This window comes from Tursiops truncatus, chromosome 3 (assembly GCF_011762595.2).
Source record: "Tursiops truncatus isolate mTurTru1 chromosome 3, mTurTru1.mat.Y, whole genome shotgun sequence".
Classification (NCBI taxonomy): domain Eukaryota; kingdom Metazoa; phylum Chordata; class Mammalia; order Artiodactyla; family Delphinidae; genus Tursiops; species Tursiops truncatus.
Window position 1 is genome coordinate 170,037,006 of NC_047036.1, and position 18,378 is coordinate 170,055,383.

General features: G+C 46.7%; 1 protein-coding gene across 1 annotated transcript in view; it reads left to right on the plus strand.

Annotated features, from left to right (window-relative positions):
- Nucleotides 1-10,048: 10,048 nt before the first annotated feature.
- Nucleotides 10,049-18,378, plus strand: part of TMPRSS9 (transmembrane serine protease 9) — a 30,622-nt gene continuing 22,292 nt past the window's right edge. The window contains 5 exon segments of the mRNA XM_073801973.1: nt 10,049-10,190; nt 13,404-13,531; nt 16,769-16,836; nt 16,949-17,128; nt 17,921-17,958. Of these exon segments, the coding sequence (XP_073658074.1) occupies nt 10,049-10,190; nt 13,404-13,531; nt 16,769-16,836; nt 16,949-17,128; nt 17,921-17,958 (556 nt within the window).

Below are 18,378 nucleotides of genomic sequence, written 5' to 3' on the forward strand. Positions count from 1 at the left end.
TTTAGAATGTTCTTCCTATTTTATTTTTTACCTCCCATTGTTTTGTCATTAAGTCATAGAATATGAGGAAATGTCATAGAAAATAGGGCATGGGTTATGTAGCTCATTAGGAAACCCACAAGAACCTTCTGATGACTTAACAATCCAGTTCACTTACAGGGCAATTTTATTGGCAAAGGCCAAAGTTTTGACTACACATCCCCATGAGGAGATATCTCTACCCCCTTGAATTCCTACCCCTTTCTCTTCCTGGTGGATTTGCCTTCTCAGACACTTCTTAAGGAAGAACTAAGAGAAGAGAAAGCAGTTATGATGGCCCATGCGTACTCCTGGGACCACTTGTGGAAAGATGGGGTTTTGCTTGGGACAGAAAAACCCAAAACGTGGCCTTCTCTGCTGGGGATGCCAGGATCCTGGCAGCTGACCTCAGTGCAGTGAGTGCTGTTGGGGGGCCGAGCCTAGAGATTTGTGCTTTCCACAGAGGGTCGAGACCCCAGTGACTGCAACATTGAAATCAATGCCTGTCCAGCTGTCCGACTTGATGTAACATGGATGGTGATTGCCACGTCTTTGCCTGTAAGGGCTGCTTTGACTGCATCCAGGATTTTTTAAAAAAATATTTATTTATTTATTTGGCTGTATCGGGTCTTCGTTGTGGCATGAGGTATCTTCATTGCCGCATGCAGGATCTTCATTGCGGCATATGGGATCTTTTAGTTGCGGCATGCAGGATCTTTAGTTGCGGCATGTGAACTCTTAGTTGCAGCATCTGGAATCTAGTTCCCTGATCAGGGATCAAACCCAGGCCCCCTGCACTGGGAGTGTGGTGTCTTAGCCACTGGACCACCAGGGAAGTCCCTGCATCCAGGATTTTGACATGAAGCATGTTCACTATCATTCAGTTCTAAATAGTTTATTAATTTAGCTATAATTTCTTCTTGGAATTATTAATTCACTAGAAGTGATTTTAGATTTTCAGTCATAATTTTCTTGTTATTTCTAGACATCTCATTTAATTACACTGTGGTGAGAGAAGTGGTCTGAGAGAGTTTTTGGGTTTTGTTGAGACTTGCTTTGTGGCTACTGTATGGTTAATTTTTGCAAATATTCTATGTGTGCCTGAAAAAGGTAAGTTTGTTCTCTAATGCCATGAACATATATTTCCATTAAACAAGATTGTCTGGTGTCTAGCTTGCTATTTGGTACATATGAGGTTAGAATTTTTATCGCTTCCATTTTGTGACTTTCACTGTTTACAAGAGACCACTTAAAACACCTGATAGCTTTTAAAAAAAAGTCTAAGCTGACAAATTCTGTCTTTTACCTTGTAAATTTAGTACATTTGCACTTTTTCTTTCTCTTTTTCTTTGTTTTCCTCCCTTTTTCTATCTTTTTCACTGTACTTTTTTGGAAGTCATCCATTTTAGTTCTATTATTAAAGTTACCTGTAAAGTGTTCATGAATGCTTCACTTAACAGATTTGGAATTGGTCAATAGTTTCCCCTGAAACTTAATGTCTTTTAAAAATATTTATTTATTTATTTATTTTTGGCTGCATTGGGTTTTTGTTGCTGTACACAGGCTTTCTCTAGTTGCAGTGAGCGGGGGCTACTCTTCGTTGTGGTGCACAGGCTTCTCATTGTGGTGGCTTCTCTTGTTGTGGAGCACAGGCTCTAGGTGCGTGGGCTTCAGTAGTTGTGGCATGCGGGCTCGGTAGTTGTGGCTCGCGGCTCTGGAGTGCAGGCTCAGTAGTTGTGGTGCATGGGCTTAGTTGCTCCGCGGCATGTGGGATCTTCCTGGGCCAGGGATCAAACCCATGTCCCCTGCATTGGCAGGCGGATTCTTAACCACTGAGCCACCAAGGAAGTCTCTGAACCTTAATGTCTTTTGACTGCAATCATCCCCTCCGTCTTGTGTGCTAGTTCCACCTTGGTTTTTATACATCCCTAATTGGTCATTATTACTATTTTATATACATAATGCTTATTTAGATGTTCCCACATGTTCACCAGTTTCTGGGCCCACAGTGCTTCCTGCTTTTTACATCTTTTCTGTAAATTCAATTTTATTCTCCCCCAGATACATCCTTTAGTAGCTTTTTCAGTGAAGGTCTGGTAGTGGTTAAGTTTCTAAGTCTTTTCCTAGAAATGTCTATATTACATTCTCTTCCTTGACTAAATGGGTTTAGGCATGTAATTGTTGATTGACCTATTTTCTCTCAGCAATTGGAAGATATTATTCTCTCCCTTCCAGTTTCATTTGTTTCTGATGAGAAATCTGCTATCACTCTTTTACTTTTTAAAATATTTATCCATTTATTTATTTATTTGGCTGTGCTGCGTCTTAGTTGTGGCATGCAGGATCTTCAGTTGCAGCATGTGGGCTCTTAGTTATGGCATGCAGGAGCATGGAATCTTAATCACCAGACCACCAGGGAAGTCCCAAGAGATCTGCTGTCACTCTGAATCAGCCTTCCTTTATAGATAACCTGTCTTTACTTTCTGGTTACTTCTATACTTTTCTCTTTGTTTTTATTCTGTAGATCATGGTGCTTTTCAAATCTGAGGATGCATGTCTTTCAACAACTCTAGAAATTTCTCAACTAGTTTCTCTTATAATATTTCCTCTCTTCCCTTTGTCTAGTCTCTCCTTCTGGAACCCCTGTGAGATATACAGTGGGGCCTTCCATTTTTTCTGTGTCCTGTATCTGTTAACCTCTGTCACAGGTTTTCCATCTTTTTACTTCTCTTTGCTGCATTCTGGGTAATATATCTGTCTTCTGAGTCATTTATTTTTTATTCATCTGTATCTGTTGTTTAACCCATCTACTGAGAATTTAATCCTAATGACCATAGTTTTCATTGCTAGAACTTCCATTTTTTTTAAAGTTGTACCCATTTTTTCATGAGATCATTTGTCATATTTTCAATTATTTTATGTCTGAACGAATTTTAAGCATACTTGTTTTATAATCTCAGATAGTGTCACTTTCTGAATGTCTTCAGTGTCTAGTACTGCCTTCTCGTGTCTGCTGACTCTTCCTGATGGTGGTTTTTTCCCTCGTGTGTTTTGCAATTTTGAGGTGGGGAGCTTATCCTTAGCACGCTTTTATCTGTGGGAATCCTGCAGAATCTGAGCTGAGGGTGTGTCTCTCTTGAAAGGTTTTGTTTTACTTTGTTTTTCTGTCTTCCACCCATTGGGTTTGACTGCTTACAAGCAGAGGAGTCACTGGGTTTTCCTGGTGAAAAGTTAGTCTGGCTCTAGTGAAGATAATAAAGTGGAGGGTCCAAGTCACTGTAATAATTCAGATTCGAGGTGGTGACAGCTTGCACTAGGCAGTGTGGATAAAGACAAATGATGAATCCTAGACCAAGATCACCACACTATGGCCCACAGGTTAACTCCAGCCCATTGCCTGTTTTTGGAAACACAGCCATACCCGTTTGTTTACATGTGCCTGGTACAGCGTTCATGACATAATAGTAGGGTTGAGTAGTTACAACATAGACTGTGGGACTACAAAGCTGAAAATATTTACTCTCTGGCCCTTTGCAGAAAAAGTTTAATGACCCCCATTCTAGAGAAGTTCAGGTTATAAAATCTGTAGGACTTGGTGACGGACAAGGTATGATAGGGGTAATTACATTCATCCCTCAGTATCTGAGGGGGATTGGTTCCAGAACCCGCCATGGATACCAAACCCCACAGATGCTTCAGTCCCTTATATAAAATGACTTAGCATTTGCATATAACCTATGCAATCCTCTTGTATACTTGAAATCATCTGTAGATGACTTATAATACCTAGTACAATGTAAATGCTGTGTAAATATTGTAAATACAATGTAAAGGCTATGTAAATAGTTGTTGGCATGTGGCAAATTCAAGTTTTGCTTTTTGGAACTTTCTGGAATTTTTTTCCTGAATATTTTCTATCAACTGTTAGTTGAAGTTTTGGGTAAAGAACCCATGGATATGGAGGGTCGACTGTAAGTGAGAATTCAGGGTTTGGTCAACTGCGTGGATGAGAGAAGGTTTGGAGAAAGAAAATTAGTTTAATTTTGGACAGGTTGTGTTTAGGTGTTGCCTGTGGGGTGACAACTGACTCTGTTTGCCTGGAATTGAGGGGTTTCCTGAGATGTGGGACTTTTGTGGCTAAAACAGAGAAATCCCGGGAAAACTGAGACAGTTGGTCACTGTACGTGTTGGCAGGATATCTAGAGAGAGGGAGTGTCAAGATGGGAGCTGGAAATGCTTTCTAAATTTGCTTGAAACTAAACAGCTCCCCGTTGCTGAGAGCAGCCCTGGGCCGACAGCCAGCAATGAAATGGGACCTCAGCCTTAACTTCACAAGGAAGCAAATTCCAGCAACAACAGGGAGCTCAGAAGTGGATCCTTCCCCAGCTGAGCCTCTGGATGAGAATGAAGCGCAGCTCACACTTTTTTTTTTTTTTTTTTTTTTTGGCTGTGCTGCACAGCTTGTGGGATCTTAGTTCCCTGACCAGGGATTGAACCCAGGCCATGGCAGTGAAAGCGCTGAGTCCTAACCACTGGACAACCAGGGAACTCCCGCAGCTAACACCTTGATTGCAGCTGAGCGAGGCCCAGAGCGGAGGACCCCTAAAACATGCCCGAATCCTGACCTGCCGAAACCATGAGATAATGAATGTGCGTTGTTTTAAGCAGCTATGTCTTGGTGATTTGTTACCTGGCAGTAGCTGACTGACACACTTCCTCTAAGATGGCCCTTACTTCCTCCCTCCTGCCACAGGGCTTTTCCATATTTTGTTCTTACTACGTGGACATCTGTTGCTTCCACTGGGCACTTACTGGATTCCTATTTATCCTTTCGAACTCAGATAACTCATCCCCCCCCCACCCCCATCAGGAAGACTTCCCTGGCCCCCTGTCTAGATCAAAGCTTCCTTTTTACAGAGACTCAAAGCCCCATGGACGCATCTCTCCTTTCCAGCCTTTATTGTAGCTGCAATTTTAATTTACTTGGGTCTCTGTCACTAAGATTTACGCTCTATGAGCTGAGAATCACATCTGTCTCATTCAGGGCTGGGTACCCAGCACAGAGCGGCCAAGCCTGGCCCTTTGTAAATATCGGATAGATGGAAACAATGAATGGAGCTTCTATATTCAATGCTAAATAGCAGTAGACCCCTTCTGTGCCCTAGTGACAGTGATGACAAGACAATTTAGAGAACACAGAAATCCTTAGAAAACCCACGGGGTGGGGGGGCGGCAGGATCGTCTGGGCTTGAATGAACACAGTGTGTGTGTTTGTAGGGGGTGCTGTCAGTGAGCTCATACACCACATCTGAGTTTCCAGCCCTAATCACAGAAGGGAATCTGGGTGTCTTTGTCCTTAAAACATTTCATCAAGTGATGCTTAGAGATTCTCTGGCTCCTCGGAAGGCAATTTAGCTCAAGTGTAAGAATAAAGGGGTAAGTGTTGTACAGCCTCGCCCCCCCTCCACCCCTGCACAGCTCCCCTCTTTCACTGACTCTGGTTGGTGGCAGTGAGGCACAGAGTGGCTGTTCCCAGCAGAGATGTGTTATCTTGATAGGATGGGACATTCTGGCTGGGCCCCAGGTATAACAATAAGCATACAGCACATTCAGATACATTTGAACTTCGGGCGAACAACAAATACTTTTCTTTTTCTTGGTACAAGTATGTCCCCAATTTTGTGCAAGACATATTAGCAACTGTATGAATCATGGTTCTCCAGAGAAATAGCACCAAGAGAATGGAGAGAGAGATGCACACAGAGAGGCAGACAGAGAGACAGGAATTGGTTCACAGCCATGGGAGCTGGCAAATCTGAAGTCTGCAGGGCAGGCTGGAGACCCAGGGAAAAGTTGCAGCTCAAGTTCAAAGGCTATCTGGAGACAGAATTCTCTCTTTTTTTGTGGGGGGAACCTTGGTCTTTTCTCTTAAGGCCTTCAACTGACTAGATATGGCCCACCCGCACTACAGAGGCTTATCTGCTTTACAACTCAACGAATTAAATGTTCATTACATCTTCACAGCAACATCTAGAATCATATTTGACCAGAAATCAGCACCATGGCCTAGCCCCATGGACACACAAAATCAACGATCACAGGGTTGTTTATGTCTTGTCAATCTGAAATTCAAGTTTGACTGTATTTTTTTTTTTTTTTTTGTAAATGGATGGTCACAACAAAAGCAACAATGACTGCAATTACCAAACAGGAAACACACTCACACTAGGTCATTATATTGACATTCAGTCCAGGAATCCTCCACTGTAACAGCTCCTTTACTTTGCAGTGAAAATTGATTTGTATATTTTTTGCCTCTGAATCCTTGTGGGATTTTTTTTTTTATTCAAACAGAAAGTCACAAAAATTCTAATCATCCTCACCAGTTCACTCAGTTCCATGTAATTAATTTTTTTTTCATCTTGATCTTTTGTTAGCACTTTTCTGAATTCATCAGTTTTCCATTAGAGTTCTGAAAATGCTTATTCATTCAGTTCAGCAGTATAGTCAGTTACCAGAAGGTTTGACCGTATTTTATCTGACACCCAGGCCTGCCGTTCATCTGTACGGGCCTCAAGAACAGCTCTGCTCCCTCCAGAGAAGCACCTGGCTGAGTGGGCACCTTCATGGAGCCCTGTCAAGGGAAATGGAATGGGATTGTCCCCCCACTTCCTTCTCTGTGGTGTTCAAATGGGGAAGAGTGTGTCAGAGGCCAGGTATGAATCATTCTCCGCCCACGCTGGACCAGCATCCCCGGGGGAGCAGAGGCAGAGGGGAGGTAATGAGATCCAGCTCTGCAGAGATGTAAAGGTGATTCATTCCCTCTGGAGAAAAAAGCTTCTCTGCAGGCTGAGAACGTGCTGGGTTTGGAGTAAAGGTCTGTTCAGGTCTCATGAATGGAAGAGAATTATCCAGCAGGGGGCTGGGGATGGCTTAACACATTCAAGGCTCTTTTAGTAGCAAGTAGCAGAAATCAACAGCCTTAAGTGAATTTGTTGGCTCTTGACCCAGAGAAGTTTCAGAAGCAAAAGTGCCAGAGCTCAGCCTGCTTCTTAGAACTGTGATCCTGAGATCCTGGATCCTGGAGAGGAAAAATCAACCAGACGGCAGGCGTTGCATTCTGCCCATTTGACAGAGGAGGAAACTGGATGCCAGGGTTTTTAGATCGCACAGCTATTCTTACCCTGCATCCTCCCTAATAAGAGATTAAAAAAAAAAAAAAAAGAATGGAGTTAACTGTTACGAATCAGCGTAATGCTCAAAATTTTCAGACTCATAGAAACGAACCCAACAGTTGACTTTCAGATAGCATTTAATGGGTGAAGTAGCATCGTATTTACTTTGTATGCCACAAAACAATATCACCACACGCTTAGTGGCTTAAATCAACGCACATCTATTACCTCTCGGTGTCTGCGGGTCGGGAGTCTGGGCACGGCTTCGCTGGGTCTGCTGCTCAGGGTCTCCCACAAGACAGCAATCAGGGTGTCAGTCGAGGCTGCTGTCTCATCCAAAGTCTCAACTAGAGAAGGATCCGCTTCCCAGCTCACAGGGTTGTGGGCAGAATTCAGTTCCTTGTGGTTGCAGGACTGAGGGCCTCAGGTCATGGCCGCCATCTTGGATTCTGTCTACCATGGCGTTCCTTCCATCTCTCAGGGGCTGACGAGCTCTCAGGTTGTGTTTAGTGGGCCAGTTTACCGTGGTGCGGTATTTTGTGGGCCACCCTGGGGTGAATCCACTGCCCCAAAGAGAGTGAGCCGCCAGCAGGAGGAGGAGGCTTCTCTTCCAGCACCTGCATTGTGACACCAGGGCAAACTCTGACATTCATGTTTGCAAATCCTCTTCCGCGTCAAAGCATTAGTGATGACTCATCCGCTGGGGATGGCCTTATGCAGGATGGGCAGATGTTTCTAAAGGGCCAGAGAGTAAATACGCTCAGTTTTGCAGGCCAGATGAGTCTCTGTCTTGACCACCCAACTCCACCATTGCATCACGAAGGCAGCCAAAGATAATATATACCTCTGGGTTTCTCACACTCAGCACCACTGATATCTTGGGCTGGATCTTTCTCTGTGTGGGGCCGTCCTGGGCACTGTGGGTGTTGAGCAGCATCCCCGGTCCCCACCCATCAAATGCCAGGGGCACCCCCAGTCGCGGTAACCCAAAATGTCTCCAGACATCACCATGTGTCACCATTGGGGGCAAAATTGCTCCCACTTAGGAACCACTGATTTCATCAAATGGACATATCTGTGTTTCAATAAAACTTTATTTATAAAAACAAGGTGTGAAGCCAGCCAACCCTGGACTACCTTTAAGATGAGGTCAGGACTTCCCTGGTGGTGCAGTGGTTAAGAATCCGCCTGCCAGTGCAGGGGACACGGGCGCCACAACTACTGAGCCTGCTCTCTAGAGCCCACGCACCACAACTAGTGAGCCCCCACGCCACAACTACTGAACCCCAAGCGCCTAGAGCCCATGCTCCGCAACAAGAGAAGCCACTGCAGTGAGAAGCCCACTCACTGCAGCTAGAGAAAGCCCGTGTGCAGCAACAAAGACCCAACGCAGCCAAAAATAAATAAATAATAAAGATGAAGTTGAGATCTGACCAAAAAAAAAGATAGAAGAGGTCAGTACACCCTGGGGCTGTGTTGCCAACCACAGTGCATTTAGAAAACGGTCTGATTGTGTTCTATCAACTGGGCACACCTGGGAAACCAAAACCCAATGCAGGTGACTATTCCACAAGCCGTATTCGTTCAACAAATATCTGAGTGTCCTGTGAGTCTTTTGTGATGAGGATTTTCCAGGGGAAATGGATGGATGTGGAATCTCAGGGAATAGCTGGTTGCAGAGAGGAGACTCCCTGAGTGTGACAGAGGGCGGTCTGTAGCTGGGGGTGGAAGAGGTCAAGAGGGCTTCCTGAAGGAGGAGGCATTCACCCAGACCAAGAGTGGAGGGGCTGCTTCAGACACCCCATGAGCAGAGACGGAGGGGTGGATGGTGGGGCCTGGAGGGGTGGCGGTCTACCAGACAACCCCCACTTCACCCCAGTCTCACCATGAGAGAAACACGAGACAGACCCCCAAAGAGGGACATTCCGCAAAATATCAAGACTACCCAGGGCATCACAAAGTCTGAGAAACCATCATAGCCCAGAGAGGTCACAAGGACATGTGATGACTGTCACATGGGATCCTGGATGGGGTCCTGGGACAGAAGAGGAAATTAGGGGGAAACTGAGGAAATCTGAATACACTGTGGACTTTGCTTAGTAATAGCGTATCAATATTGGTTCGTTAAGGGACTTCCCTGGTAGTCCAATGGTTAAGACTCCAACTTCCACTGCAGAGGGGCACGGGTTCGATCTCTGGTCAGGGAACTAAGATCCTGCATGCTGTGCAGCCAAAAAAAAGTAAAAAATGGTTAATTAATTGTGACACATGTACCAGACTTTATATTAGGGACGCTGGGTGTGAGTTATGTGGGCTCTCTGTGCAATTGTCTCAGTCACCTCAAGCTGCCGGAACAAATAGCATAGACGGAGCAGCTTAAACAGCAGACATTTCTTCTCTCCCACTTTTGGAGGCTGGAGGTCCAAGATCCAGGTGTCGGCGGTGTTGGTTTCTGGTGGGAGCTCCCTTCCTGGCTTGCAGACGGCTGCTTCCAGAAGGAACACAGCCTTCTATTACTTAGAACTCTGACCTCCAGAACCGTCAGATAATAAATCTGTGTTCCTTTAAGCCACTGGTTTGTCGTCATTTGTTATAGCAAGTGCCGGAAACTCATACACGCTCTTCCCAGCAAGGGCCCCGTGGGGATCCCGCATGTGCCAACCCAGCAAGCAATCATGTTGAATCCGTTTTTATGTTTTGCGTCGAGCCCCCGACGCCTAGGGCGCTGTTGATGGCTGTCACGTCTGCACAAGGAAGACCCTTGCTTAGGGAAAGAGAAACGCCCCCAGCTCTGACCTCCTTTTTCTCTCTGTTTTCTGCTGGCTTCCAGGTTGCCGTCCCCACGTCTGGGAGCCATGGAGCCCACCGCCGGTGACTTACAGCTGGTGCCCAGGGCAACCAAGGACATCCAGCCTACAGACGCCGCATGCTGCCGGGCAGCCCTCTCGGCCATGGTGGCCACCAGCATCGTCATGGTCACCCTGGGAGTCCTTGTGGGTGAGTGGCCACAGACTTGCACGGGTCCACACGGCGGGCAGCTTGCACTAAGATGCCTGGGAGTGGCTCAAAAGTGTCCCAGAGCAAAGGGCTGAGCATTGCAGTACACAGAGGCCACCCAACAGCAAGGCGATGGGACCGGGTTCTGAGTGTGGCTGCGCTTAGTCCTGGGCTAGGCGGTGGGTGCCTGGGTGTCGAGGCAATACCTGCAAATTTCAGGTTTCCCACCAGTGGGATTCTTTATTTTTTTTAATACCATGTGTTTGATTTTGTTTTTTTTAATATTTATTTATTTTTTATTTGGTTGCGCTGGGTCTTAGTTGCTTAATGAAGATTCACAACCGGGGTGAAATGGAGACCAGTAGGGAAATGAACTTTTAAAAAACCCTTGAGAGGGGCTTCCCTGATGGCACAGTGGTTAAGAATCCGCCTGTCAATGCAGGGGACGTGGGTTCGAGCCCTGGCCCAGGAAGATCCCACATGCCACGGAGCAACTAAGCCCGTGCGCTGCAATTACTGAGCCCACGCGCCACAACTATTGAAGCCCACCTGCCTAGAGCCCTTGCTCTGCAACAAGAGAAGCCACCGCAATGAGAAGCCCACACACTGCAAAAAAAAAAGTAGCCCCCGCTTGCCGCAACTAGAGAAAGCCCGCGCACAGCAACGAAGACCCAACGCAACCAAAAATAAAAATAATAAATAAATAAATTTATAAAAATAAAAACCTTGGGCTTCCCTGGTGGCGCAGTGGTTGAGAGTCCACCTGCCGATGCAGGGGACACGGGTTCGTGCCCCGGTCCGGGAAGATCCCACATGCCGCGGAGCGGCTGGGCCCGGGAGCCGTGGCCACTGAGCCTGCGCGTCCGGAGCCTGTGCTCCACAGCAGGAGAGGCCACAACAGTGAGAGGCCCGCGTACCGCAAAAAAAATAAATAAATAAAAAGAAAAAATAAAAGAAAAACCTTGACAAATTTGAAAAGTCCCCCAAAGTATAAGTGAGCAGTCGTTGACTTTCCCACGTTTGCTTCTAATGTACGTACATTCGTATTATTTACAATGAAACATACGAAATGATGACCTGTGGTGAACGCTGCGAGGCTGCAGTTATAAAAACACACAAAGGAAGGTCTTTTTATGTCAGTGGAAGGGTCCACAGAGCCCTGCCGCCTGCATAGAATTCCAGGGCTGCCCCACACCTCGACGTGGTAGCCCTGAGCCACAGCGCTGTATAGACTGAGTCAGCTTAAATTAAATAACAGGTAAAGTCCAGTTCCTCCGTCCCCACCAGCCACATTTCACGAGTAGTTCGTGGCTCCTGCAGGGGATACTCAGATCTAGAACCTTCCGTCATCAGGGGAAGTTCTGCTGGGCAGCCCTGCTCTGGACCGGGCTCCCGCTGAGATGAGCTTGCTAGTTCTGTGTGGGAATGTAAAGGTCTCCTTTCGTCCTTGACATGCTCATGGTAACTGGCAGTTTTGGGGGAAAATGCTGTCATATGGCAAAATAATAAGTTGGTAATCCAATGTGGGATGTGTATTTTTTAAATATATATATTTAAAATGTATTTTTAAAAATATATTTAAGGGGCTTCCCTGGTGGCGCAGTGGTTGAGAGTCCGCCTGCCGATGCAGGGGACACGGGTTCGTGCCCCGGTCCGGGAAGATCCCACATGCTGCGGAGAGGCTAGGCCCGTGAGCCATGGCCGCTGAGCCTGCGCATCCGGAGCCTGTGCTCTGCAACGGGAGAGGCCACAACAGTGGGAGGCCCGTGTACCGCAAAAAAAAAAAAAAAAAAATATATATATATATATATATTTAAGATATATATAATATATTTAAATACATATATTTGTGAATATCTGGAATAAGTCAGAGGCTGGCACGGCTGACAGAGGCCCTCTAGTGGCTGTGGGGTGAAATGCATGAAAATTGGGCTCTGTTCGTGGGTGGGGGGTGGCCGTGTGTTCGTGTGTCCATGTGTCCTCACGCTACGGAGAGACCTCCAGTCTAGAAGCACAGCTACATTTTGGGATAACAGGTAGATAGAATCTCCAGCAGGACCTCTGAAACTGAGGAAGGCTCTAAGAAACACTTAAAATTTAAAAACAATTTTTAAATTACAATTCAAATTTGTCCCCTTCCCAGACAGCTCAAAATTTTATTTGGAAGTATAAAATTTTACACGGGCCCTTGCTGGGCTGTTTCTCCAGTTGCCTGGGAGCCCATGGTTATTTCAGAGGGAAAGTGTGAGGCTTATTTGGGGCCCAGAACATAAGCACATGGGTCTACACAGCAGGGTTCTTGTTTTCTTTCTTTTTAGTTCCTTGCATGAGGAAACACACCAATTTTAGAATTACTTTAGACTCTCTATCTATTGAATAAACAAATATCTAAATATCGAGCTGGTTGAATATTCATTCAAATAAATAGAGCTGGGAGCCAGCTTTCACAGTGTAGGTGGCTGCTGCTTCTATTTCTTAATTTAAAAAAATTTTTTCAAGTTTTTTGCTTTTTTTCTGGCCATACCACATGGATTGTGGGATCTTAGTTCCCCGACCCGGGATTGGACCCAGGCCCCAGCAGGGAAAGCGCTGAGTCCTAAACACTAGACCACAGGGAACTCCCTACTTCTAGTCTTTTAATTTTGTAATTATGATCATTTTTGACTGGACCCCTTTGCCAGTCTCACATATTTTCGACAGTTAGAAACACGTGTCTTCATGTATCACGTAGGGTTGTATTCTTTACAACATTGTACGACGGTTCTTCTTTGCTGTTGTGTACTTTTGACAACCGTTGGAAACTATTATTCAGAGGGTGGTGTCATGGGCCGGGGTTCGAGGGTCCTGGCACCCCTGGCTGTGCCCCTGGGGTATTTGGTGCCCCTTCCCAGGGAGGAGGTGGGAATTGTCCCAGAGTGGAGGGAAGATCTTCCTTCTGAGGCCATTTCAGCCATTTTTGGCTAGGATCCAGTCCTCCCCTTAGGGAAACCTGGGGATGCCTGGGGCTTTGGGTACCTGGGGGCCTTTGGGTGGGTGATGGGTGAGAGCTGATAAGGGAGCACTGTTAATAATCACTCAACCCCCGGGAAGTCAGCCCACCCCCCGTTTTTTGGGGGTGACCACCCCAGGGTGATGGGGGGCCTCAGAGGCCGGCTTGACTGAGCCCTGCCCCTGCAGGTGGGCGCTCTCACGGGGCCCTGGTCTTGTCCGCAGCCTCCCTCTCTACACAGGGTGTCAACGTGGAGCACACAGCCGAGCTGCGAGGGATCCGGTTTGCCCCCAGCTTGCAGCAGGAGACCTCAGACTATTACCGCACGCTGACGCCCACTCTGGAAACGCTGGTGAGGGTTCTGGGAGCCAGGGGGGGGCCACGTGGGAGGCCAGGGGCTCTGACTGAGGCAGCAGAGCAATGGGAGGCCCAGGCAGCCTCTGAGGTAGGGAGGGGGCCCCATGGGGTGAAGAGGGCAGGGGCTGATGCATTCCAGAATGCAGGGGAGGGTAGCATTCGATGGGAACTGACTGCTGCAGGATCCATAGGCCACGTTGAAAGGTTGTAAACTGCATTTCGGTAGAGAAATCAGAACCCTCCTACACGGCTGGTGGGAATATGAAAAGGGGCAGCCACTGTGGAAAACCGTCTGGCAGTTTCTCCAAACGTTAAAAATGGAGTTACTATCTGACCCAGCAATTCTGCTCCTGGGTGTCTGCCCCAGAAAAACAAAACCGTGAGTCCACACAGAAACTTGTACACGAATGTTCATGGCAGCGTGATTCATAACGGCCCCAAAGTGAAAGCAGCCCACATGTCCATCGACAGACGATGGATAAACAACTGTGGTCCCTCCACACGTGGGAGCATCACTCAGTCATGAGAAGGGGTGAAGTCCTGACACTCGCTACAACGTGGACGGACCTTGAGAACATGATGCTCAGTGAGAGAAGCCAGACACAGAAGGACACACAGGGTGTGACTCCACTGATGGGAAACGTCCAGAACAGGCAGAGCCAGACACAGACAGTGGGTTCCTCGTTGTCAGGGGCTGGGGAGAGGATGGGGGTGACTGCTGATGGGAATGGGGCTTCTTTTGGGGTCATGAGAATGTTTTAAAATTGTGATGAGGTTGTACAACTCTGTGAATATACTAAAACCCATCTAATTGTACACTTGTAGAAGGTGAGTTTTTATGGTAGGTGACTTTTAAAACATAGTTTAAAATTTTATCCTAAGGGAAAGAGAAAGGTGACTAGGTAAGGATTCACTTTAAATGTGTGATAAGATGTGAGAGAAGCAGGGGGACAGTTAGGAGTCACCATCGTCTAGACCAGGAGTCAGCAAACTTTCCCCGTAATAGGGCCAGATGGTCCATATTTTTGGCTTTTGGGGGCCAGAGAGTCTGTCTTGACTGCTGGGCCTTGTGTTGTAGCCTGAAAGCCGCCATAGATGACGTGGATGAGTGGGTGTGGCCGTGTGCCAATAAACCTTTATTTATGGACACTGAAATTTGCATTTCATACCATTTTCATGCACCGTGAAATATTTTTCTTTTGTTTTTTTTTACATTTAAAAATGTAAAAACCATTCTTGTCCGTGATCTTTGCAAAAACAGCCAGTGATTCTAATTCAGCACATGGGCCGTATTGCTAATCTCAATCCCGTATCTTAAAGCAGCAAGGTCCAGTAGAAATGTAACAGAAGCCCCATGTGTAATTTAACATTTTCTGGTAGCCACTTTTTAAAAAAAAAAAAGTAAAAAGAATCAGGTAAGATTATTTTTAATAATACATTTTATTTAACCCAGAATATCCAAAATGTTATCATTTCAACATGTCATCAACCTTTATAAAGCAGGTATTAATGAGATATTTTACATTCTTTCCTTTGTATTGAGGCTTCCAACCCTGGTGTGTCTTTTTTTTTTAAGTTTATTTATTTTTTGGCTGCGTTGTATCTTTGTTGCTGCAAGCGGGCTTTCTCTAGTTGCAGTGTGTGGGCTTCTCATTGCGGTGGCTTCTCGTTTCAGAGCACCGGCTCTAGGCGCGCGGGCTTCAGTAGCTGTTGAACCCGTGTCCCCTGCATTGGCAGGTGGATTCTTAACCACTGCGTCACCAGGGAAGTCCCCCAAACCTGGTGTGTCCTTTACACTCACATCTCAGGGTGGATACTGAGCTTCCACTGGGAAAACTCCATCCCTACTTAGAATTTGTAACGTTTACAGACCCAAGATGCTCCAGATATACTTAAGAATTTTCCAGTGACTGAATCAAGTATCCGTTTTGAAATTGAAGCGTGAATTCATTAAAATTGAACAAAATGTGAAAATCAGTTCCTTTGTGGCACCAGCCACATTTCAAATGCTCAGTTTCTACATACGGCCGGCGGCTGCCATATGGGGTGAGGCAGGTGCAGAACATTTTGGAAATTTGTGGAATGTTCTACAGGACAGTGCAGGTCTGGGTGTGGGCTATGGGGATGTGGACTCAGAGGGTGCGGTTCAGAGAAGCAAATTGGATTGAGGGTGTTTTAGATGAGCGGATGAACGGGCGTGACTGTGCATCACGTGTGTTTAGGGAGCGAGGATGGTGACCATGGGATTTAGCACCTAAGCAGGACATTCTGCCAGGGGACAGGGACGCTGTCAGTGACTACATTGGGAGAGCAGATGAACGGGGTTACATGGTCACCCTACGTGTGGGTGACGTGAGCTGCCGAGGGGAGAGATGTGGGCCCTTCGGTGCCCAAACCGAGACAATCCTAGGAGACGCGGACAGTGGTCACCCTAACAGCACATGAAGGACGAGGACCTTCCTGATAGCATCTGCTTGCACAAAGTGGGCTCAGCCACAGAGGTTTTTTTAATGTAAAATTCACATAAAACATAAAATTGTCCTTTTCTTTATTATTATTTTTTTCTTTTGGCCACGCTGTGTAGCTTGTGGGATCTTAGTTTCTCAACCTGGGATTGAACCCGGGCCCCCGGCAGTGAAAGCGCCGAGTCCTAACCACTGGACCACCAGGGAATTCCCTAAAATTATCCACTTTTAAAGTGACTGATTCGGTGGCATTTAGTACATTCACAAAGCTGTGCAACCATCACCTCTAATTCCAGAACCTTCCATCACCCAAAAAGGAAACCCCACCCTCATCAGCAGTCACCCCCTCCCCCTCTCCCGCAGCCCCTGACAACCAGGAACCCACGCTCCGTGTCTACGGATCTGCCTGTTCTGGACGTTTCCCATCCATGGAATCACACTCTGTGTGTCATTCTGTGTCTGGCTTCTCTCACTGAGCATCATGTTCACAGGGTCCGTCCACGTTGTAGGAGTGTCAGGGCTTCACCTCTTTTCATGGCTGAGTGATGCTCTCGTGTGTGGAGGGACCACGTGGGGTTTCTCCATCATCTGTTGGCGGAGCTATATTTTCATAGGCACGACTTCGAGATGCCTGTCCTGTCTCTTAGTTCTGTGAGTTGGCCGCACACATGGAGTTGAAGAGGAGATGCTTTTCCACCCCCTTCCCAGCTGTCCCCCCCAGGAGTCTCCGCAGAGTCTCACATTTGCCACGGTTGTTTCTGTTGTAGTTTGTCAGCAGCTTTCGGGAGACAGAGTTGGAGGCCAGCTGTGTGGGCTGCACAGTGCTCAGTTACTGGTGAGTTGGGGCCTCCTTGGAGGTGGAGGAAGCTTGGCGGTTGCCTGAGAGACTGCAGAAGATTCCAGCCAAGAGGCGCCCTCCCTCTCAAGGGCCAGTGTCCTCCCCGCAGGGCGGGCAACGCCAGCATCCTGGTGCGTTTTCGGCTGCACTTTATGCAGCCGGCCCTGTGGACACCGAGCCTGGGCCTGGAGGAGGAGCTGCTGCAGCGGGGACTCCGAGAGAGGCTGCAGGGCCGCGGCATCCCCCTGGCCCCCTATGGCACCATCGTGTCCGCCCAGCTCACAGGCGAGTGGCCCCAGAGACAGGGCGATGTTGGGAGGGGCTGGAGGGACATGCTGGGGAAGGGGAGCCAAGTGAAAGTCGCATTAAACTCGAGGTTTTCCATAATCGCCCCCGTGGTGACAAGGAAACATATACCCATTGCTTTACCCTCTATGGTCTAGACCAGGGGGCGGCAACCTATAAATATTTTCATCTTTGCCACCCATTGGGTCTCTGTCCAGATGGCTCAACTCAGCTATTATAGCACAAAAGCAGCAAAGACACTATATAAACAAACGGACACCACTGTGTATCAATAAAACTTTATTTACAAAAACAAGTGGTGGGCCGGATTTGGCTCCTGGCCCCTGGTATAGAAATAAGGGTAAATGTTATGCTCTAAAATTCTAAGATTGCTGTGCGTTGTGATTTGAGAACCAGGCATGAGGTCAGACTGCTCAGATTTTAAAATTGTTGCCTTGACCTTGCCCTGCAGGACATTTACAGTCCCCTCTCCACCACTCCCGACACACTCAGTGAGTCTCAGTAACCTCGCCAGCACTAAGAGAGCTTTCTGAGGGGATGGAAGTGTTTTGGGTCGGTGCCATCCACTCTGGCAGCCACCTGCCCCACGCGGCTGTTGAGCTCTTATCGTGAGGAATGGAATATTTCATCTGATTTCATCTTTGCTGATTTAAGTCAGAATTTAAGTGGATCCCAGGTGGACAGCGCAGACCACTGCTTTGCAATACGATGTTGTCAGAGAACCTCAGTGCTTGCTAAATGAGCTTATATCTCTTCTCCGTTTTGCCGCAGGAAGCCAGAAAGAGCTGCTGACAGAAAGAGACTTAAAATCAGGTATGTTTTGTTGAATGGATAAAGAAGATGTGGTATATATGTGTACAATGGTATACTACTCAGCCATAAAAAAGGATGAAATAATGCCATTGAAAGCAACATGGATGGACCTAGAGATTATTATACTAAATGAAGTGAGTCAGAGAAAGACAAGTATCACTTATATGTGAAATCTAAAATATGACACAAAAGAACCTATCTACAAAACATAAACAGATTCACAGACGTAGAGAATAGACTTGTGGTTGCCAAGGGGGAGGGGGGTGGGGGAGGGAAGGATTGGGAGTCTGGGATTAGCAGATGCAAATTATTACATATAGGATGGATAAACAACAAGGTCCTACTGTATAGCACAGGGAATTATATTCAATATCCTGTGATAAACCATAATGGAAAAGAATAGGAAAAAGAATGTATATC